This window comes from Polypterus senegalus, chromosome 12 (genome assembly GCF_016835505.1).
Source record: "Polypterus senegalus isolate Bchr_013 chromosome 12, ASM1683550v1, whole genome shotgun sequence".
Taxonomy (NCBI): Eukaryota; Metazoa; Chordata; class Cladistia; order Polypteriformes; family Polypteridae; genus Polypterus; species Polypterus senegalus.
Genome location: NC_053165.1, coordinates 32517828 through 32542853, shown reverse-complemented (window position 1 = coordinate 32542853; position 25026 = coordinate 32517828). Strand labels below are relative to the sequence as shown.

Sequence of the window (25026 nt, the reverse complement as noted above, 5' to 3'; positions counted from 1 at the left end):
GATAGATAGATAGATAGATAGATAGATAGATAGATAGATAGATAGATAGATAGATAGATAGATAGATAGATAGATAGATAGATAGATAGATAGATAGATAGATAGATAGATACTTTAAGACCTGGGATGGACTGGCGCCCTGTCTAAGGGTTGTTTCTGGCGTGTACCCTGTGCTTGCTGGGATGGCTCGAGATTCCCTATGACCCTGCCTTAGATAATGTGGGTTTAGAAAGTGGATGGCTGGATGGATTTATAATACGTTACTAGCCCCAAGTGGGAAATTTAGCTTTTCAAAAATAAATATTATAACAAACAATTACTGTTATAATAAGTTTGTTATAATATTAAGATTAGTGTCACTGTCTCTGTTCAGACCCTTTTAAAATGTATTTTTCATTCCTTTTCTGTGTAACATGCAGAGCTGAGCCAGATTTAGCATAGAGTGTCAGCATTCAGAATTACTGGGCCAAGCATAGGATAAGATAGACAGGGACAGCTGGAGGAATGTGTCGTCAGCCTGAAGAAAACTGAATGTTATTTGAATTGCTGTCTGATGTCAGCACAAAATCTTTTGTCCTGGTTTGGAATTGTACTGTGTACCATCTGGGGGCCTGCACGTGTAGAAAGCAGTATAAAAACAGCTTGGAGAATTGCCAAACCTGGAGAAACTGTTTGGATGGAGAAGACTATGTCAAATTGGTCCAAAAATCCTTCCTATGCTGTGACAATGACTGCATATTCTACACGCCGGGCCCTCACCCGTGGATCGAGAATTGCTTGTTTCTCTTATCTGCTATGCAGCGTAAGCCGATATTAAACTAAGCTAAGTGTATCCTTTCTTTTCTGTGAGTTTGTCGCCGCCTATTGGTTAAGAGAAGGATAGCGCCTTTTTTTAATTTATAATTATTTAAATAAAGGTTCATTAAAACACAGTAATTTAAAAGAACATATTTCCAAGGAGCTAAAACCTCCTATTGGAAACAATTACACTCCAGAATTACTAAAGATAAAGAAAACTTCTGACTTAGCTAAAGAATAAAAGAGCAGTTACAGTCAGAGTTAGGTGTATTTTCATAGATAATAAGAAGCCCCAGTAGTGTTTCTTAAACACACTTTTGTTGAATAATTTGTTAGCAGAAGGAACCAATTGTTAGTGTGTCATTGAGAGAATGTGCAGCATTGTTCATAATGGCACTTAGTTCTGTTTTCATTCTCTATCTTAATTGCTCCAGAGGGTCTTGAATGCATCCCATAACTGAGCCTGCCCTTTTAATTCAATTGGTAAAACGGGGTTAGGGGGGCGGAGGGCTCTCTTGGAGTGATGTTACTACCCCAAAACAACTCAGCATAGAAAATCATACAGGATATCACAGAGTTGTAGAAGATATGAAGGATGTCACTGCTTACATTAAAGAAATACAATCTCCTAAGAAAAAAGAGCCTACTCTGCCTTTTCTTGTATAATTTGTCTAATATAACTTGTCTGTGTTACAATTCTAATCCAGTCTGTCATTGATGTGGACCCCCAAGTACTTGTGGCAGTGCACTACCTTCACATCCACTCCTTGAATAGTGACCAGACAGAGAGTTTGTTTGGTGCAGTGAAAGTTAATAAGTAGTTACTTGCTTTTGTGGACGTTGAGCTGCAGTCCTCTACCTAATCCCTCTACTCTGTCTTATCAAACCCTTGTCAGTACATGCCACCTGACTCCTATACTCTGTCTCATTCCCTTTATCAACACACTCCATTAATGCAGAATCATCTAAGGAATTCTGCAATGAAATGATCTGGTGTTATATTTATAGTCTGAGGTTTAGAGAGTTAAGGGAAAAGGAGACAAGACTGTTCCTTGTGGTGCTCCAATGTTGTTCACATTTGTATCTGAAACACATTCCTTGAGTCTCACAAACTGTGGTCTGCCCGACAGATAGTCCATTACCCAGGACATCATAGGCTCATCCAACTGCATTTCTCTGAATTTACCCCTTAAATGGGATGACAGGATGGTACTGAAGGCACTCGAGATATTAAAAAAAACAGTGTTCCAAGTGTGCCAGCTTTGTCCAGGAGATAACAAGCCTTGTAGAGCAGAGAGGTAATTGCAACCTCCACTCCAATCTTTTTTCAATAGGAAAACTACAATGGGTCCAAGTGGTCTTTCACAAGAGGACTCATATAGTCCAGGACCAGCCTCTCAAAGGTCTTCATGATATGAGACATAAGTGCCACTGGTCTATATTCATTAGGTGAAGAGACACCTGCTTTGTTTGGAACTAAACAATGCATGTTGTTCTAATTTATCAAATAAATAAACAAATGAGTGAATGAGTGTTTTATCAAGAATCCGTAGCAAATTCACACACCACAGAACACATGTCTATTTACCTATAGCCATCAAAACTAACAATTTGTCTGAGATCTCCTGATGTCAGCCTTCTCACAGTCTCAAATCTTCAACATCCAACTACCATTGAATGTTCACAGCTTAATGGTATCTCCTTCCTGGAATCATTTCACACTTTCTTATTAAGATTCAAATCAAGGGTGGTAATCTGCCTTTTCTATATTTTAAACCGGCTATTCTTCAATTTTCTTTTTATAAGTTCAGTCATTGTCTGTTTCAAGCATATATTTTTTTTAAATCTGTCAATCCATGTGCTGACTTTTTTAGTCAAATTCAGATTTGTGTGGAGGTGAGCACAAGACTGGAGCCAACAATAGACACAAAGCCAGTCCGTTGAGGAGGACACGTCAAGTACCAATTAACCTACCAGATATGAGATGTGGGAAGGATAGCCAAAAAAAAAACACAGACACATGAGAGATAGTGACCTAGGACTCTGGAGTCGTGAGACAGCATGGCTCCATGCCAACATGATGTGCTATTCAATTTTTATAGAACTGAAATTTTTTAAATGGAAAACTTGCATTAAAACTTAATTTAAATTTTAGTACCATAGTTACACTGAAGGAACAAGACAGTAGAAACAGTATGAACAAGACAGAATACATGTGTGTAAATGAGGGGCAGGTCAGTGAAATGGTGAGGATGCAGGGAGTAGAGTTGGCGAAGGTGGATGAGTTTAAATACTTGGGATCAACAGCACAGAGTAATGGGGATTGTGGAAGAGAGGTGAAGAAGAGAGCGCTGGCAGGGTGGAATGGGTAGAGAAGAGTGTCAAGAGTCATTTGTGACAGATGGATATCGGTAAGAGTGAAAGGGAAGGTCTACAGGATGGTAGTGAGACCAGCTATGCTGTATGGGATGGAGACGGTGGAAGCTAATAGGTAAGTTGTCTCAATATTTCATCCAGATGCTTCTGAAAGCTTGTCAAGGTTTCTGCTTCAACTAGATATCTTAGTAGTTTGTTCCAGATTCTCGCAACTGTTTGAGTGAAGAAGTGCTTCCTGGTTTCAGTCTTAAATGCACTTCCCCTTAATTTTCTCTGGCGTCCTCGAGTATGTGATTCATCCTTAAGCTGAAAGAATGTTGCTGGATCTACTTTGTCAATGCTTTTGAGGATTTTAAATATCTGGATTATGTCTCCATACAGAGTTAGTTTTAGTTTTTTGATTCTGTCAGAGTAGGTCATTTCCTTAAATTCTGGAATGCACTTGGTTGCTCTCCTCTGCATAGCTTTAAGTGCTGTTTTGTCCTTCTTGTAGTATGGTGACCAGTACTACACACACCACTCCACACACTAAGAATGTATGAAAGTAAACTGTATTGAATGGGAAGTTATTCTGGTTACAGGAGTACTAACTTTAATGAGTAAAGTGAGCAAAAGTATTTTACTTAGCCAGCTATGTTAGTGAAGAAGTACAATATATGCTGAAGAATGTATGCCAGTCAAAGAGGGTATGACAATGAAATAGTGACTTTTGTGACATGGAGACTGCACAGCATGAGCCCATGTGATTCCTGAAGTACCTGATCACTCAGCAGACCAGGAAGCTCCCCATCTGTAAACTCCATTTGCCGCTTGAGTAGAGAGTCGCGGGTCAGAATGGATCCAGCACGCAGGATAAATGAAGCAAACAGGTTCATGTGGATGTAATTCCGAGTGCAGCGCAACTTTCTGTCAGACACAAAAAGGGATAGGCACAGATTACAGTACATGAAAGGAGCTTAATGTGGAGTGGTGGAAGGATTATAGAAGAATTAACATTAAATCACAAAGCCCTAACTTGGTGGAAAGGGTGTACACTGACCTGTAGGACAAAAGTAGGCAATGCCCATTTTGATAGCTTTCAGTGGGAATCTAGGCCTGTTAAAACAGCAGATTTATCAGGGAGGCAGAAATCCAGCTGAGTGAACACTGAAGTGAATGGCTGAACTACAGCTTGTTCCAATATCAGCTCTGGATTTTATCTGATAACAAAAGTGTAAATCAGAATTGAGCTGATACCTTTATGGAGACTCCTTCAGACTGCAAACTGAACTCTGGTTGGATGTGATGGACACAATAACAGAAATATAAGCAGGCACTGGATCTGTAACTGGAAGGGGTCTTGATCCAATCACCAGAGGTTACACCTTCCTTCAAAACTAAGTTAGATAAACTTTATTATCTCTGAAGTAAAATTGTTTGCAGTTAAAAAGTACAAAACCAAAAGGCAATGTTACACAGATACAAGAAAATAAGTAAAGACATAATTGACAAACAGTGTTGTCATAAGTGCACACATTCAGTGTTAATACAATGGAGAATAATCATCTGAAACAGTGCACAAATATTAATTCAGAATTTAGCATTTAGCAGTATCACGAGTAACAATTCAAAATGCTTACAGCTCTAGGAATAAAGCAGCCCTTAAATCTGTTGCTCTTCACCCTCTGGAGTCTAAATCTGCAGCAAAAGCCGAAATTTAGGAGACAGAGGATGGCTACTGTCTGACTGAACTAAATTGGCCTTCTTTTTAACCAATCTATGATACAGCTCAGTGTCAGAATATACTGTCCGCTTTAAAACTATTGATCAAAGGTCAAGGTTTAGTCTGTTTGCAATGAGTATCCCCAGATATGTGTATTGCTCTACCATCTTCACTGTGTCCTCTTTAATTAAAGTTGAGACCGTGGAATGAGGGGAGCCACTGAGATTTACAGACATATCCTTTGGCTTCATTAGGTCAATGAAAGCTTCTTCTTTCTGTTCTATTTCTTAAAAAGTCCAGAATCCACCCCACCAAGTTAGGGTCCAAACAGAATTGATCAATCAGTTTTTCAACTAAAATGTGGGGTCGGATTGTATTAAAAGCAGATGAGAAATCTATAAATAGTAATGCTGCAAGTTTTTGGATCCTTCCAAGTGCTTGTACAGTAAATTCAGGAGTGTTACTGTAACTTCCTCAAACCCCTTTGCTCTTTATAGAAATTGGTAAGGGTCCAGATAGTTCTGGTTTTGTTCAGCAGGTGACACTTAATTAACTTCTCAAAGGATTTCATGATATGAGAGGTTAATGTCACCAGTCTGAAGTCACTTGATGCTTTGGGATGTATAGGAAATGCAAATGGGATTACTTGCTATAAATCTAAAGACATCTCAAATAAGGAGAAAAAAAGTGAGAGCTGCTCTACACAAGAGTGAAGCAGACACCCACATATTCTGTTTGGACCCAAGCTTTTTTATCTATCTGCATTCATCTCTTCTTTCTTTTTGGGGATTTGAAGGCTGATGATCTATTCTCTTTGAGGTGCCGAAAGATGATGAGCCATCCTCTTTGGGATGAGAAGCCAGCAACTCTTTCTGGAGCAAAAAGCTCACACATTCTTTGGCCTGGAAGTAAGTCTCCATAGAGGCTTGAAGCTGGACACCCTGAAATGCCTCTAAGAACGACTCTGCCTGACTAAGCTCTGTGCCTCTGACTATGCCCACTCTGTGAAGATTTGAAAAGCAGCATTACTTCAAGAAGGCAACTTCAGAGCCTACACTCTTGTGCCAGAAAGAGTAACGCTTTTCCCTGTGAAGCTGCAGAGGGGACACAGCAAAGGAGTCTAACAGCAAGCTAAGGAAGTCAACATCACACCATGGATAAAGGACTATATAACAAAAAACCAAAGAATGCACCCCAATAAAAGAAGAGTCCTCCACTTGAACCTGGAGCATCAACACACAATTCCTCACATCAGACATCATCCTTAAAGCCCTGGTATCGCTAAACTGTTTAACTGTGCCAAGATAAATTAGAAATCTAAATACCCTGTAAACAGCCAGTCTCTAATGTGTTATATGTTTGTCTATTTTGTCTGTCTTCTATGTCAATATATATGCAGTTATCATATTTCTGTAATCCTTGTGTTTATCAATTAATTATATTATTCTGTTTCTTAAAACAAGTGTGTTTCAGTTAATTTGACAGATGTCTAATGACTGGAAAACCCATCACTTTAATTTAATTTCTTCCAATGCCAAAGGCAAAATTGTTAATTAACTGGTTGATCAACATCAGTCAATCAATTCTTCTTCCCACTTCATACACATTTTGTGTCAGTCACCATGAGTCTGGTGACTGTGGTGAAAGTGGCTCCATGTTTCTTAACTTTGCAAAAGGTCAGGAGCAAAGAACCCTATGGAAAAGTAGTATTTCAAAATTAAATAAAAATGTCATTGAGCAGTTTGCCTCTCAGAAGTACAGACAGGGAAAAATGTGTCTCTGTGTTACATACATTCACCTTAAAGAAGAGCGCAAGGTTTCCTCTGCCCATAATTATTAAACACTTCCCTCAAGAGCATGATTTATTCGTTTAGTGTGGCTCATTAGTATCAACATTTGAAATGAGCTAATTCAAAATATGTTATGACAGCCTGTCAGCTTTAATGTGTTCTGTAATATGTTTCAAGACACATTTATTGCAATTACATTTCTCTGAGTATCCATTGCATCCTATTTCTAAACCTACTTATCCTGAGCTGGGTTATGGGAAAGAAATCATTGGGCGCACATCAGGCACAATCCCTGGACATGAACCAGTCCATGGCAGGATGATCACACACACACATCTAAAGGAACATCTAAAGGCTTCAGAAACATTGTGGGCCCCTATTCTCCTTTGGCCCCTGGCCAGTTCCCATAATTTAAGACAGTCCTGGCATGCAACAGATAATATTCTCCTAGGATGCTGGAAACTTCATAAATAGTAGAAATATCTAATCAGCAGAATGATGGTGTGAAATTGGCATTGAAAAGGAAATAGGTGGTTGAATATGAAACAGGGGCACCACCAATTAGAAAACTGATCTCCAAAGCACAACGTTAAGATCAAATCAATAAGCAAAAGTTTGCAACACTAATTGGTTTCATTACCTTTAAATATTACTAACACTCTTTACAATTTTTTTTAGAACTAATCCAAGGCATGCTGTGCATCACCCTTTAAAACAAAATGATGCAGCAAAGTGAACTTCTTGGACTATGACTTATCGCATAGAAAATGATAATCACAGTAAACAACATTAAACCAATATAGGGTGGTGCCACTGTGGTGTCCCCAGAATAATATTAAAAAGTAGATGACAATGTCAAAAATGCTTAAAAAATTCCAAAACAAAAAAAAAAAAAACAATTCCTTAAATGCTAAAATGAAGATTCATCACAAGATGTGCAGAAATACTGAGGCTCACTAGAGCAATCACATAGAAGATGTACTTAAAGCATCTTTGACCGTCTTGCTCATCATCTTCATCGTCTCTGCTTTTATAGCCATAGCTCCGGAAAATAGACTGATTGAGAGAGCATGGGGGGTCATGAGGTCGCTGGAAAGGGGTGTGTGGTGCTCCTGATATCTATGCAAAAAGACGAAGCTCCAAGTCTTTAGAGTCCTGGTGCTTCCTGTCTTGCTATATGGTTGCGAGACATGGATGCTATCCAGTGACCTGAGGCGAAGACTGGACTCCTTTGGTACTGTGTCTCTTCGGAAAATCCTTGGATACCGCTGGTTTGACTTTGTGTCAAATGAGCGGTTGCTCATGGAGTCCCAAATGAGGCACATTACCTGTATTGTGAGGGAGCGTCAGTTACAGCACTACGGCCATGTGGCACGTTTCCCCAAGGGTGATCCAACAACAACAACAACAACAACATTTATTTATATAGCACATTTTCATACAAACAGTAGCTCAAAGTGCTTTACATATTAAAGAATAGAAAAATGAAAGACATAATTATAAATCAAAATAAATCAACATTAACATCGAATAAGAGTAAGGTTCAATGGCCAGGGGGGACAGAAAAAACAAAAAAACTCCAGACGGCTGGAGAAAAAATAAAATCTGTAGGGATTCCAGACCATGATACCGCCCAGTCCCCTCTGGGCATTCTACGTAACATAAATGAAACAGTCCTCTTTGGATTTAGGATTCTCACGGAAGGGCTTGATGATGATGATGGTCACGTAGACTTCTTCCTTTTAATCCGTCCATCATTGTTGGAGCATCATGAAGCTTTGAGTAGGTGGAGGTGGCGCAGGCCACCACCACAAAGAAACCAGAAAAAGAAACAGAAAATAGCTCATAAGATCCTCATTGCTGGGTACCCGAGTGGCTGGACCAGGCCAAGGGGTCGCCCACATAACACCTGGCTGTGGCAGATGGAGGGTCATTTCCGGAGGGTGGGACTGGACCACCTGTCTCCCTTGTTTCGTCATGTAGTGGGTACAGCAATGCACTGTACTGGTGCATGCTCCCCAACTTGACTTGACTTGACTTGCTCCGAAAAACCACTAAGTGAGGGCTGGCCCCACCCCTTCCGGTCTATGAATTTAGACTCAGAACCTGACCTGAAGAAAGCTGCATCATGTTGTCTTACTTTAGCTAGGCTAAGGAGCATTTTGTTTGTTAAGCTGGAAATGCCATCTTTGTTTTGTGCCATTGTGCCCAGTATTTGTTTCAGTTTGCTTTATTAAATGGGGCCACCTGGTTTGTACCCCAAAAGTTTGAATCGACTCCTACAATTCTGTACTCCATTTACAATATATACATAAACACAGACACACACACACACACACATATATATACAGTGCATCCGGAAAGTATTCACAGCGCATCACTTTTTCCACATTTTGTTATGTTACAGCCTTATTCCAAAATGGATTAAATTAATTTTTTTCCTCAGAATTCTACACACAACACCCCATAATGACAACGTGAAAAAGTTTACTTGAGATTTTTGCAAATTTATTAAAAATAAAAAAATTGAGAAAGCACATGTACATAAGTATTCACAGCCTTTGCCATGAAGCTCCAAATTGAGCTCAGGTGTAACCTGTTTCCCCTGATCATCCTTGAGATGTTTCTGCAGCTTAATTGGAGTCCACCTGTGGTAAATTCAGTTGATTGGACATGATTTGGAAAGGCACACACCTGTCTATATAAGGTCTCATAGTTGACAGTTCATGTCAGAGCACAAACCAAGCATGAAGTCAAACAAATTGTCTGTAGACCTCCGAGACAGGATTGTCTCGAGGCACAAATCTGGGGAAGGTTACAGAAATATTTCTGCTGCGTTGAAGGTCCCAACGAGCACAGTGGCCTCCATTATCCGTAAGTGGAAGAAGTTTGAAACCACCAGGACTCTTCCTAGAGCTGGCTGGCCATCTAAACTGAGCGATCATGGAGAAGGGCCTCAGTCAGGTAGGTGACCAAGAACCCGATGGTCACTCTGTCAGAGTTCCAGAGGTCCTCTGTGGAGAGAGGAGAACCTTCAAGAAGGACAACCATTTCTGCAGCAATCCACCAATCAGGCCTGTATGGTAAAGTGGCCAGACGGAAGCCACTCCTTAGTAAAAGGCACATGGCAGCCCGCCTGGAGTTTGCCAAAAGGCACCTGAAGGACTCTCAGACCACGAAAAACAAAATTCTCTGGTCTGATGAGACAAAGATTGAACTCTTTGGTGTGAATGCCAGGCGTCACATTTGGACGAAACCAGGCACCACTCATCACCAGGCCAATACCATCCCTACAGTGAAGCATGGTGGTGGCAGCATCATGCTGTGGGGATGTTTTTCAGCGGCAGTAACTGGGAGATTAACTAGTTAGGATGAAGGGAAAGATGACTGCAGCAATGTACAGAGACATCCTGGATGAAAACCTGCTCCAGAGCGCTCTTGACCTCAGACTGGAGCGGCGGTTCATCTTTCAGCAGGACAACGACCCTAAGCACACAGCCAAGATATCAAAAGAGTGGCTTCAGGACAACTCTGTGAATGTCCGTGAATGGCCCAGTCAGGGCCCAGACTTGAATCCGATTGAACATCTCTGGAGAGATCTTAAAATGGCTGTGCACCAACGCTTCCCATCCAACATAATGGAGCTTGAGAGGTGCTGCAAAGAGGAATGGCCAAAACTGGTCCAGGATAGGTGTGCCAAGCTTGTGGCATCATATTCAAAAAGACTTGAGGCTGTAATTGCTGCCAAAGGTGCATCGACAAAGTATTGAGCAAAGGCTGTGAATACTTATGTACATGTGATTTCTCAGTTTTTTTATTTTTAATAAATTTGCAAAAATCTCAAGTAAACTTTTTCACATTGCCATTATGGGGTGTTGTGTGTAGAATTCTGAGGAAAAATGAATTTAATCCATTTTGGAATAAGGCTGTAACATAACAAAATGTGGAAAAGTGATGCGCTGTGAATACTTTCCGATGCACTGTATATATATATATATATATATATATATATATATATATATAGTCACGCATGAGCGCATAGGGAGCTGCTTAAAGACCCAACGAGTAACGTAGCATATCGTACCAGGGGACAACGGTGGGGTACTAACCTCTCTTTCTTTATTCCTGCAGAAAGAAGGAAGCACCACCGCCTTGAATTCACCCAGACTCGCTAACAGAACCCAGCCACTTCCAGGTCCTTTCCTTCCCTCTGCTCCCCTTCTGATGACATCATGACTCCCATCCACCACCACGGTTCTTTCCCAGCATTCCATCTGCCTGTGTCCGGTCCCACCCCATAAATTGTTCCCCTTGGCTACCATCTTTGCCTGTTGTAACTTTGGAAAAAGCAAACACTGACCATAAGTACTTTACAGTATACAGGGCCGGAAACCCCAAACTTTTATGTTTGTTTTGTGTTCTTTTTACAGTGGTGTAGTCAGCAGGATATACAGTCCGAAGAATGTTAGAAGGGCAGGACTTGAACACAGTCTTAACTATGATGATGAACGTGCTCCAGGCTATTAAGCTGGAGCAGGTAGCCAAGAAGCAGGAGCTAGCAGAGAGCAAGATGCGGCTAGCAGCAGTAGAAACGGTAAAGCCGGAGCCAGCATGGCTTCCACCCCCTCCAATCGTCCCGCTCTCTGAGTCAGAAGACATCGAATCATATTTAATGATTTTCAAGAGGACTGCCTCTCGATATCAGTGGCCGAGGGCAGAATGGGTGTCCATACTGGCACCGTACTTGAAGGGCATCGTGCAGCGAGCCTATCACGACCTACCCGAGGAGGAAGCCACTAACTATGACCTCCTGAGGGCCAAGATCCTCAACCGCTACAGTGTAACCTTGGGCCAGCAGGTGAGGGAATGACGGCACTGGAAATTTGACTCCGATCGCCCAACCAGGGCCCAGGCATTCGAATTCTGGGGCAAGATGGGGCGCTGGCTAAGGCTGGACATCAACCAGGCGCACCAGGTGGTGGAGCAGGTGGCTGAATACCTTGCCCAGCAGGTCTGTAGACATCCATACAAGGATATGAATGGCCTTCTGGAGCGCCAACTGTCGGTGAACTGAGTCGGGGGGTCAGAGAAGTCTGCTTGCGGCGTCTGAAAGGGATGTGTCACTACCCCCGAGCCCACCTGTCGCGCTGCAGAAGCTTCGGTTAAACCCCGGGAAAAGGTGCCAGCCCCGTCGCACTGTTTTAAGTGCGGCGAGGTTGGGCATTCGCTCTCCTCCTGCCCATTAAATATTGAGCCAATGGACTGCACCTGGACCAAAAGAGAGAGATACTGTGCTCTGTCGAATCCCCTGGCTGTCCCAAATATGGGGTTGGTGTTGGTGAACGGGCACTCGGTTGTGACGTTATTTGACTCTGGGAGTAATATTACCATTGCTGCTCACCGTTATGTGCTACCACAACAGGTGGTAGCTCAACAAATGAGCGTGACCTGTGTACATGGGAAGACCAGATCATATAGGTCCATAAAGTGTTTTATAACCTGGAAGGGTGAACCAAAACAACTGCATGTCGCTGTATTGCCCGAGCCCCCCTTTAGGAACCATTCCTAAAGCTAGGTTAGGTCTGATAATAGATGGACAAGACACCACCCCAACTGCTCCCACGCCATGCTCTTTGGCAACTAGTGATAACGTGGACAGCCAGGGGGAAGACTCTCTGGTGATGAACCTTGACCCGAAAGTACAAGCGGGTGAGGATCAGGTTGGATAGCTGCTAACCCGATGCTTCCACAAGATCCGCTCGTTGGCATAGATTACCAGTTTTGGTCTGCGCCAACTTTGTTTAAAAGAGAACAGTGGAACAATGATTCCCTGAAGTTTGCCAGGAATGCCATTGTTTCTTTTGACAGCACTTTGCCAGAAAATTCCATGCCACCAGGACACTACTTTGTTTTAGAAAACGATCTGTTGTATCGAGTAGCAGAACATGAAGGTGAGGTACGGAAGTTGTTGTTAGTAAAGTGAACCTACCAGTGGGAGGTCTGCGAACTGGCTCATGTCCACCTCCTAGGCGCCCATCTCGGGGCCGAAAAGACCTTAGAGACAGTAAAACTCAGTTTCTATTGGCCTGGAATCAACGAGGAGGTGCAGCGTTTCTGTCAATCCTGTGTCAGCTACGTCAGATTCCCAAGAGGGACCATGCTCCTCTAGTTCCAATTCCGCTCATCGATGTTCCCTTTGAGAGGATCGGTGTCGATCTTGTAGGCCCCCTAGAACCTTCAATGCGTGGCCATAAATATATATTAGTTATGGTCGATTACGCAACTCGATACCCAGAGGCGGTTCCCCTGGGCTCCGCTAATACAAAAAATATCACACGGGAATTAGTACGGCTTATTTCCCGAGTGGGTATAACTAAAGAAGTCCTAATGGACAAGGTACACACTTTACTTCAGATACGTTCATGGAGGTTGCCAAGTTACTCCATATTAAGCATCTTAAAATGTCTGTTTACCATTCTCAGACAGATGGGTTGATAGAAAGGTTCAACCAAACCCTTAAATAGATGCTCCGCAAGGTATTCAACATGGATGGTAGGAACTGGGACCAACTTTTAACTCTAGTGCTTTTTGATTAACGGGAGGTGCCACAAGCCTCCACGGGCTCCGACCCCTTCTAAAGGAACACATGTCGCAAGCTCAACCAGTGCAGGCAAAGAATTATAATAGAAACACCTCCCTGTGGGAATTCCAACCAGGGGACTGAGAGATGGTACTCGTGCCCACTTTCCATTCAAAACTACTGGCCCATTGGCAGGGCCCTTATGAGGTTAAAGAGAGAAAAGGGCTCGTCGACTACTTGGTGAAACAACTGAATCGTTGACCGAGCGAGAGGGTATATCACGTTAACTTGCTGAAACTGTGGAGGGATAGGTAAGACCACCCTCTCACCGGCCCAACCCTCTCCCTTTTCTTGAAAAAATCAGACCTTAACCTCTACCACAATTTGACTCCCCACCAGCGACAGGAAAGTGCGATCCTGTCCATCCTGGAGTGGTCAGTGAGGCACCAGTACACACCTCGCTGATTGAGCATGACATCGTGACGGACCCCGGGGTGGTAATCAGGGAATGGCCCTATCACCTCCCGGAGGCAAATTGTGCAGAGGTGGAGCTGGAAGTTCAACGGATGTTGGACCTGGACATTATTGAAGAAAGTCACAGCCCATGGTCCAGTTCCATCGTCCTCGTTTCTAAGCCAGACAGCTCTTGGAGATTTTGTAATAACTTTCGGCGTCTCAATCAAGTCTCCAAATTTGATGCCTAACCAATGCTCCATGTGGACAAGCTTCTTGAGTGACTGGGGACTGCGCATTATTTGACTGCTCTTGATATGAGTATGGGATACTGGCAAATTCTCTTAACGGCATCTGCAAGAGAAAAGACAGCATTCAGTAGCCCTAGCGGACACTGGCAATACAAGGTTCTCCCATTCAGACTGCACGGTGCGCCAGCAACCTTTCAGCTTCTGGTAGACAGAGTGCTAAAGCCCCACCACTCCTACTGTGCCGTCTACCTCGATGAGGTGATCATTTATTCCGGCACCTGGGAGGAGCATGTATTGCAGGTTTACGCTGTCCTCCTGATGCTAGCAAAAGCGGGTACCAATTTGGGTAGTGATCACTTCGATGAATGAAACCTGTTCAAAAAACGCATTACACAATTGAGAAGGCAGCCAAAGAATATGAAGCGAGTGACACGTAAAAGCATATTCATAAGTGCAGCTACTACAGAAACAAAGCACGGTGTGAACCTTGAGTTTAAATTAAGTTCATAGACACGCTGCTGCTGGCGTTTGTCATGCCTAAGACGAATACGATATTCGCACGATACAAGTTTAATGAGAAGACACAGGGTGTAAATGAGACTTTTGATCACTTTCTAACGGAGTTAAAATTGCTGGTGAAGGGCTGTGCTTATGCAAACGAAGATGAGATGGTCAGGGATAGAATAGTGTTTGGCAAAAACTCAGCGAAAATGCAAGAGAAACTTTTAAGTGCCGGGTCTGAGCCGTAAATAAAGCAGTGGACATCGCAAGATCGCACAAGATATTCGTGAGATACAAGTTTAATGAGAAGACGCAGGGTATAAAGCCTTGATAATAAAGACCTGGCGAAGTCATGGAGAACATGTTATACACAGAACTTGCAATGCCAGAGGCAGAGGAAAACACTAAAGTCAGATTATTCCATTATCTTATTGGAGAGAGCGACAGAGAATTGTGTCAGGCGCTGACCGGTGATGTAAGACCTGATGAGTTAACCATGAGCTTAATGATATGTAAATTTGATGAACATTACAACCCGAAAATAAATGAAACTGTAGAGAGGTTCAGATTTTTTTCAAGAAATTAGGCAAGGGGAGAAAATATAGACAACTATGTCACAGATCTGAGAGTGTTAGCAGGCACATGCAATTTCGGGGAGATTAAAAGTTCCCTTATACATGACCGTATTGTGTGCGGAACCAGTGATGCAAGTTTGGAACAAAGATTACTGAGAGAAGACAAACTGACTTTAGAGAGGTGCATACAAATATGCAGAGCCACAGAACTGTCAAAGGAGAACAGCCCTTATTACGGAGTCTTTCTTGCTTTACCGCTGGCTGCTTCTTTCCATTGACCTTCCTAGCTCTTTATTTAAACAGTTTTCCTTCTCACTTTTCCACTCCTTCACTGTCTTCTCCCTTTCTGTTCAAAATACGCGCCTCTTTGACTTTTTACAGTCAGTTTCCCTTACGTCACACCATGGTACGTTTAGCACAAGTTAATACCAGGAAGGCCTGTTAAACATCTTACATTCACAAAAGCGATTTGGGTAGTGAACACTTCGATGAATGAAACCTTTTATCTTTACAATGGTTGACAAGCTCTGAATGTAACTTCAAAACAACACGTCCTCCAAATACGAACCTCATATGAAAGAAATAATGATAATCAAATCCTTGATGACAGCAACACTCATAACAGTGACAAAACAATTACATTCACAATTAGGTTATGTTATTCTCAAAAATGTTTCCTTTCCTTTTTCATAACTTCTTTAACACACTCCTTCTCCGCTGCGAAGCACGGGTATTTTGCTAGTATACAGTATATATATAGTAAAAGATAGCTCGGTCACAGACAGACACAACTCCAGATGTCTACAACACATGGTTTATTTTTCTACACAACACACAACACAACGACAATGCACAAAACTCCACACTAACTCAGTCGTTATTTCTTCAGTCGCCTCCACTCCTCTCTCGCAAGCTCCGCCCTCTTCCACCCGACTCCAGCTCCTTTAAGGAAGTGAGGCAAATCCCCTTTTATCACTCCCTGGATGTGCTCCAGGTGCTCGGTGATGGTCTTCCAGCAGCACTTCCTAGTGTGGCAGAGGTTCTGCCCTTGCACCTGATAGCATTTTGGCCTAACACAGTTCCTGGTTTGGCAGCACTTCCTGGTGCAGTGAAAGTGCTGTCCTTTAAGGCTCTAGGACTGTACAGGTGCCCCCTGGTGGTGGCCACGGGTCCCCACAAGGTTGAGCTTCTTAGATCTATTTCTGTGGCACTGATGGAATCCAAGGGGGCTGCCCTCTTGCGTCCATGGAAAAACAGTGTCCTTCCCGTGGTCCGACCCTCTTTCAGGCGTCCCAGTGGGGCAAGATCACCTGGTCGTCTGCTACAATATATATATATATATATATATATATATATATATATATATATATATATATATATATATATATATATATATATACTAATAAAAGGCAAAGCCCTCACTCACTCACTCACTCACTGACTCATCACTAATTCTCCAACTTCCCGTGTAGGTAGAAGGCTGAAATTTGGCAGGCTCATTCCTTACAGCTTACTTACAAAAGGTTTCATTTCGAAATTCTACGCCTAATGGTCATAACTGGAAGGTATTTTCTCCATTAACTGTAATGGAGTTGAGCTGGAATGACGTGGGGGGGCGGAGTTTCGTGTGACATCATCACGCCTCCCACGTAATCACATGAACTGATTGTCAACGCAGTGCGTAGAAAACCAGGAAGACCTCCAAAAAGCGCTTAAGAAAACATGCATTATATAATTGAGAAGGCAGCGAAAAACAATAAGAAGCGAAGCGAGTGACATATACTACCATATTCATGAGTGTTGCTGCCTCGAAAGAAAGAAAGGTGTAAACCTAAACTTTAAATTAAGTTCATAGACAGGCTACGCTGGCGTTTCACATGCCCACAGGTAATGCGGGATACAAGTTTAATGAGAGGACGAGGATATAAACGAGAGTTTTGATCACTTTGTAACTAAGTTAAAATTGTAGGTGAAGGGGTGTGCTTATGCAAATTCCGAGACTGTGTTTGTGGGGATTGACAGTTAAGGCGGTGGGGAGTCACGCCATCATCTCCCTCCCATTCATCTAATTTCGGTCTGAGCTGAGCTCAGCTAATGCCTCTTCAAGCAACTTGTCAGACTGCCACCAAATACTCACAGAAAAATCCACAAGTTAATACACACGCTGTCTCTAGAGTTTCTCCACACTGAATCCTCCAGGCACTACTTACAAAAGGTCACATTGACAATCGTGTTACGTTATTTTTAAAATCTTTCCTTTTCTTAGCACAAGCACAGCTGAGAAGCTTCGATGCATGTGCTCCATAACGTGAAAAATAATGCATTTAATCACACTTTGCATTACAAGCAAAGGGAGCTTTTGTCAATGCATGATTTCCTGGTACACGATTACATTGATCAGCGCATCCCGATTCATTTTACCCTCGCACCACCTTAGTTTGAGAAGAAGTATGAAAAAAATATGAGGTTAACACAGAAAAACAGATCACCAATTCAAGCTTTATGAATAATCGATTCGCCATCAATAATTGTTTTGGTAAAGCCATCCTCCTTCCATTTTATAATTTTTCCGCCAATAGCCATGATTAAATGAACGGTAAATAAAGTAAGAGCAAAGCGAGGGTGACTTATTTAGGCAGGCATATATATGACAGCAACACTCATGACAATGTCAATCATGTTACGCTATTATTAAAATGTTTCCTTTTCTTTTCATTACTTCTTTAACACACTACTTCTCCGCTGCGTAGGCGCGGGTATTTTGCTATATATATATATATGAATGACCTCCAAAGAGCTGAGACTTTTGATATCATGAACGTGTCTGCAAAAACTGTGGTCTCCTGCCCAGCAAAGTCGAGCAGCCAGCGCGCGCGCATAGCTGTGCCGGCCTTTGAGACGCTGACTGCGCTTCTGCCTTAAGTCAAAGTGAGCACTTTTAATTTTTTTCATCCTCCCCGCGCTATAGCCCAGACAAGTGCAAACACGGACCCCTTTTCTACACCACGGAAAAATAATATTAAGGCGATTCACACTTTCTTTTGCACGTATACGATTATGAGGTCATCACCTCGGATTATGAAGACACGCACACGAGTGGAGGACTGACAGTGCCATCACAGCTGATTAATGGCAGGGACGTCTCACCAGTCCCACCGCGACTGTCCCCAAAAGGCGATCATAACGTCAGCGAACACATCTCTCTATACTATATAAAAGAAAAAGGCAACTTTCCTTTCTTTACACCTTTTATCCCAAACCAAAGCCTTTCTCTCTTAACAGTGCAGAGGACACAAAACTAATTTTCTTTAAATGCCGGTAAGGCACATTACCAGAGGCACAAATTTGAACGTTCACATAGAAAATGTAATTTCTATACCACATCGTGTAGCGCCTTTCAAAAGGGATCTACTACCGAGAAATGATCCATATATATTTTAGCTGCTGTTAGTTACTTACCTGTTGTGTTACACAGTCTTTAAAATGTAGTTTACCCCAACCACTCCAGTAGTGCTCAATGTACCTGTACTTCTTAAAACGTTAATGTTTTACTGTTTAATAACTTATAGACTATATTTTATTATTTTTCCCTTGCACTCAGTGACCAAAGCTATACACACACATATAGACACATACAAACATACACACAAGTATATGTATGTGTATATATATGTATGTGTATATATATATACACACACACACACCCCTATCTACATTATATATATATATATATATATATATATATATATATATACACACACACATACATACATACATACATACATACATACATACATACACACATATATATAATTTGTGTGTGTGTATGTATGTATGTGTGTGTATATATGATGTAGATAGGTATGTATATATATATGTGTAGCCACTCCAAAGTCTTCATTTTGTTTTTCTTCAGCCATTCAGAGGTGGATTTACTGGTGTGTTTTGGGTCATTGTCCTGTTGCAGCACCCAAGATCGCTGATCATCAGCTTGAGTTGACGAACAGATGCAGTTTTTAAATGATGGTTTTATTATTTAGGGAGAAAAGCTTGGTTGACGAACAGACATTCTCCTTCAGGATTTTTGGTAGACAGTAGAATTCATGGTTCCATCTATCACAGCAAGCCTTCCAGGTCCTGAAGCAGCAAAACAACCCCAGACCATCACACTACCACCACCATATTTTACTGTTGGTATGATGTTCTTTTTCTGAAATGCTGTGTTCCTTTTATGCCAGATGTAACGGGACATTTGCCTTCCAACAAGTTCAACTTTTGTCTCATTAGTCCACAAGTTATTTTCCCAAAAGTCTTGGCAATCATTGAGATGTTTCTTAGCAAAATTGAGACAAGCCCTAATGTTCTTTTGCTTAACAGTGGTTTGCGTCTGGGAAATCTGCCATGCAGGCCGTTTTGCCCAGTCTCTTCTTATGGTGGAGTCGTGAACACTGACCTTAATTGAGGCAAGTGAGGCCTGCAGTTCTTTAGACGTTGTCCTGGGGTCTTTGTGACCTCTCGGATGAGTCGCCTCTGCGCTCTTGGGGTAATTTTGGTCGGCCGGCCACTCCTGGGAAGGTTCACCACTGTTCCATGTTTTTGCCATTTGTGGATAATGGCTCTCACTGTGGTTCGCTGGAGTCCCAAAGCTTTAGAAATGGCTTTATAACCTTTTCCAGACTGATAGATCTCAATTACTTCTGTTCTCATTTGTTCCTGAATTTCTTTGGATCTTGGCATGATGTCTAGCTTTTGAGGTGCTTTTGGTCTACTTCTCTGTGTCAGGCAGCTCCTATTTAAGTGAGTTCTTGATTGAAACAGGTGTGGCAGTAATCAGGCCTGGGGGTGGCTATGGAAATTGAACTCTGGTGTGATACACCACAGTTGGGTTATTTTTGAACAAGGGGGCAATTACTTTTCACACAGGGCCATGTAGGTTTGGATTTTTTTTCTCCCTAAATAATTAAAACCATCATTTAAAACTGCATTTTGTGTTTACTTGTGTTATATTTGACTAATGGTTAAATGTGTTTGATGATCAGAAACATTTTGTGTGACAAACATGCAAAAGAATAAGAAATCAGGAAGGGGGCAAATAGTTTTTCACACCACTATATATGTATATATATATATATATGTATGTATGTATGTATGTATGTATGTATGTATGTGTGTATGTGTATGTGTGTGTGTGTGTGTGTGTGTGTGTGTGTGTGTATATATATGACAGCAACAATCCAAGCTGTGAGAAAACAGTAAAAAGGAGGCGTGTCAGACGTCGTGGTACATTTTCTGATGCAGCTACCGAAAACAACTTCGTGACGCTGCCGCCAAATACACAAAACAATTACTTTGACAATCATGTTACATTATTTTTAAAATGTTTCCTTTTCTTTTCATAACTTCTTAAACACATGACATCGCTGAAGCTGGTATTTTGCTATATATATATATATATCACAGCGACACTCATAACAGTGACAAAACAATTACATTGACAATCATGTTACGTTATTTTCAAAATGTTTCCTTTTTTCTCTTTCCTTCTTTAACACACTACTTCTCGCTGCCAAGTAGTATATATATATATATATAGATAGATAGAGATATATATATATAGATAGATATGAGAACAACATATATATATATATAAATATATAGATACTGTAGATAGATATATATATATATATAGATAGATATGAGAACAACACTCATATCAATGACAAAACAATTACATTAACAATCATGTTACGTTATTTTTAAAATTTTTCCTTTTCTTTTCGTACCTTCTTTAACACACTACTTCTCCGCTGCAAAGCTGGTATTCTGCTAGTATATATATATATATATATATATATATATACTGTATAAATATAAGATATAAATATATATACTTGTACATAAAGTTGCACAAAGGGTTTTAAAGTATAATGGTACTACAAAATGTACAGAAAAACACAATTTTTTAAATGGTATGATATCTGCATTACTTTAATTTCGATAACAGAAATAAATGGTAGTTTTCAAGCAACTTACACTCAGTTGTTTATTAGTGTGATCAGGGGTATCTCCCATTCTTTGATCGTTAGAAAAAAACGACACATAGGCAGGATAACCCCTAGGTTTTCAAACATATATTTATATAAAAATGCCAGAGACTACAAGAAATGGCCCTCCTCCTGCTCCTGTTAATGATTTGTTGAGAGCAGCACTGCAAGAAGGTACACAAGTTTTCAGGCTGGGAGAATGAAGCTGTGATTTGCTTCAGAAGTGTTCTGATACCAATACTAAGTTCTGAAAACTGGTAACGAAAACAAGCTAAGATTTTAGTATTGATCTAACACTAGTTGAGCATAATTTATTATTTCTTTCTCAGATAATTTACTATCTGAAGACATTATCACTTCAAATTAAACTAAACAATTCCCCAGTTTTACAACATCTCTTAGAAGAAATTAGACACCACTGAATATTATGCAGTAGATATAGACCATTATTTAATATATTACTATTAGTAACAATTTTAAATAGTTTATTTTAATTACAGTGGGATGCAAAAGTTTGGGCAACCTTGTTAATAGTCATTATTTTCCTGTATAAATCGTTGGTTGTTACGATAAAAAATGTCAGTTAAATATATCATATAGGTGACACACACAGTGATATTTGAGAAGTGAAATGAAGTTTATTGGATTTACAGAAAGTGTGCAATAATTGTTCAAACAAAATCAGGCAGGTGCATAAATTTGGGCACCACAAAAAAGAAATGAAATCAATATTTAGTAGATCCGCCTTTTGCAGAAATTACAGCCTCTAAACGCTTCCTGTAGGTTCCAATGAGAGTCTGGATTGTGGTTGAAGGTATTTTGGACCATTCCTCTTTACAAAACATCTCTAGTTCATTCAGGTTTGATGGCTTCTGAGCATGGACAGCTCTCTTTAACTCACACCACAGATTTTCAGTTATATTCAGGTCTGGGGACTGAGATGGCCATTCCAGAACGTTGTACAGCTTCATTTTGGAATAAGGTGCTGTGGACTGATGAAACTAAAATTGAGTTACTTGGGCATAACAAGGGGCGTTATGCATGGAGGAAACAGAACACAGCATTCCAAGAAAAACACCTGCTTCCTACAGTAAAATATGGTGGTGGTTCCATCATGCTGTGGGGCTGTGTGGCCAGTGCAGGGATTGGGAATCTTGTCAAAGTTGAGGGACGCATGGATTCCACTCAGTATCAGCAGATTCTGGAGACCAATGTCCAGGAATCAGTGACAAAGCTGAAGCTGCGCCGGGGCTGGATCTTTCAACAAGACAACAACCCGAAACACTGCTCAAAATCCACTAAGGCATTCATGCAGAGGAACAAGTACAACGTTCTGGAATGGCCATCTCAGTCCCCAGACCTGAATATAATTGAAAATCTGTGGTGTGAGTTAAAGAGAGCTGTCCATGCTCAGAAGCCATCAAACCTGAATGAACTAAAGATGTTTTGTAAAGAGGAATGGTCCAAAATACCTTCAACCACAATCCAGACTCTCATTGGAACCTACAGGAAGCGTTTAGAGGCTGTAATTTCTGCAAAAGGCGGATCTACTATTGATTTCATTTCTTTTTTGTGGTGCCCAAATTTATGCAACTGCTTGATTTTGTTTGAACAATTATTGCACACTTTCTGTAAATCCAATAAACTTCATTTCACTTCTCAAATATCATTGTGTGTGTCTCCTATATGATATATTTAACTGACATTTTTTATCGTAACAACCAACAATTTATACAGGAAAATACTGACTATTAACAAGGTTGCCCAAACTTTTGCATCCCACTGTATATCCTTATGTCCATCAAGGTGATAGCAATGAGGAATCTGAAGGTAGAGTATATTGTATTACAGGTTTATTATGTGGACATTGTCAAGGTTATCATCCCAAGGCTCATGCACCTGTGCTGATCACATTCATGCCCCTTGCCTGTTGGCTTGTTTTCATGCCTGCTATCTTCTTCTATTGTGAACTAGACAGCTCCTAAGCTCCTAAGTCCCTGTAATTGCTCAATATACCACTGCAAAAGGTAAAAGTGTCAAAACCCCGGCTAATTACACAAGGGAGAATGAAAAATTTTTATAAATAAAAAGATATATATTTTTTATAAAGGCTCTGTTTAGCAAGGAGCTACGAAGAGCACAAAAAACACAGAAGGCAATGCCTTCATAATAAGCAATCCAAAGAAATCACAGTCCCAGTTCAAATTTCCAGAAGTGAAGACAAAAAAAAAAAAAACAGAGCAAAAAAAAATCAGAAAAATCAAATAACAATAGACACAGGGGAACTCACCACCACCACGAGCGCATTCAATGAACTACAAGGAACTGTGTGGATTTTCCTCAGCCTTTATAAGGCTGACAACAATCTCATACAGTGATGGGCTGAGTGCTTGGCTCTTGGAGAATCACCCACAAAATACAAGGAACACAGCAGAACACACTTTGACATATGAATATAATTCACCCTGATACATAAAAAATGAACAGCTAGACAAAAATGAGAGATTTGAACTCCAGCTAGAGGGGTAAACACAACAACCCAATGGACGTGATCCAAGTCTGCACCTTAAGCAGGGGTAGTATGTTAAAATCATGGATTGTTTTAAATTTTTCTTATGATTCTCTTTGTTTGTTCCGATATGCTTGGTTCCCATTTAATTTTTAATTTTTATAACTTAGATTTTGAGTTCATAATTCATTGTTGCTTTCAGTTTAATCTTGAATGAGGTAAAATATTTACACATTTTGTTGTTGTTGTTGTTAGAAATGTTTATTGAAGTTACAGAAAATTAAATTCTTCTAAAAACATTATGCCAGTACGGTGGCCCTGAAGGGCAAGTGACAAAAGATGTAAAGGTGTGAGGTGCACAATTAAACAAGGAGACGTGTACAATTAATGTGACGTGCACGTTCAAAAGAGGTGACGTGCAGAATTAAATGGGGTGCCGCACAATTAAAAAAGGTGATGCGCACAATTAACTGAGGTGATGCATAAAAATAAAAGTGGTGCTGCGCAAAATTAGAGATGACGTGCTCACAATCTGAGGGGTGATGACAAGTAAAAGTGTATTGAAAGGGTAGGTACCTTGGCAAAACAAAACGAAAACAGTGACGGGTGGCAAGGCTTGCCTGTCAGTCCACAGGGGAAGTTTCCAGTTAAAGTAGTGTGCTGAGTGAGGGAGAGTTAATATAGCATGTGTAGGCAAAAAGGGTGCAGGGGGAGAGAAAAGACATAGCTGGTAACAAAATATTCCATTTCAATATGGAAGAGACGCCAATGGCAACCAATCAGCCCTGCACCTTCCAGTCACTCAGGATTTAAAAAGTCCACTAATCAGAGGCAGGATTTTATTTTCTATACTGCCTCCAAGAAAGAATGAACACCAGTGACATTTTTGCAGCAACTTCTTTCATTAAGCACCTTGTCTTCTCCTGTCTAATAAATGGGGTCTGCCCTGGAGCACCAAATCTTGATATTGCCTGTCTCCACTTGTTTTATAGATGGTAAGATATTGCTGACATTTTTATCTAGGAATTAAATTTTATAAAGGAGAAAGTTCTTCCCTTGGTGAATAACAAAATCAAACTAGATTTATTAAAGACATATTTAGTATGCCATCTTTGGCGTTTGATTAATACAGTATATTATGTTCACCTACAGAATCTGACTCTTTAGACATTTTTGCTATATTTGGATGCAGAAAAAGCCTTTCATTGAGTAGAATGGAGATATCCATTTACTGTTTTGTACAAATTCTGTTTGGTCCCAATAAACAGTAGCAGTATGGCTTAAATTACTTTATAGTAGTCATGAACCCTTGTCTGTATTAATAAGATGAGCTCAGACTACTTTAAATTAGAATGTGGAACCAGACAAGTGTGTCCATTATCACCGAAGGTGTTTGGGAATGCTTTTAAAAAAAACTAGCTATTTATCACTGGAAGCAGTCAGAGAT

The 25026-nt window shown here is 40.8% G+C and overlaps 1 protein-coding gene across 1 annotated transcript in view; it reads right to left on the bottom strand.

Annotated features, from left to right (window-relative positions):
- The window catches only part of gipr (gastric inhibitory polypeptide receptor), a 102259-nt gene that overhangs the window by 26511 nt on the left and 50722 nt on the right, over positions 1-25026 (bottom strand). Inside the window, exon 7 of the mRNA XM_039773007.1 lies at positions 3933-4080. Within this exon, the coding sequence (XP_039628941.1) occupies positions 3933-4080 (148 nt within the window). The remainder of the gene's footprint in view (positions 1-3932; positions 4081-25026) is intronic.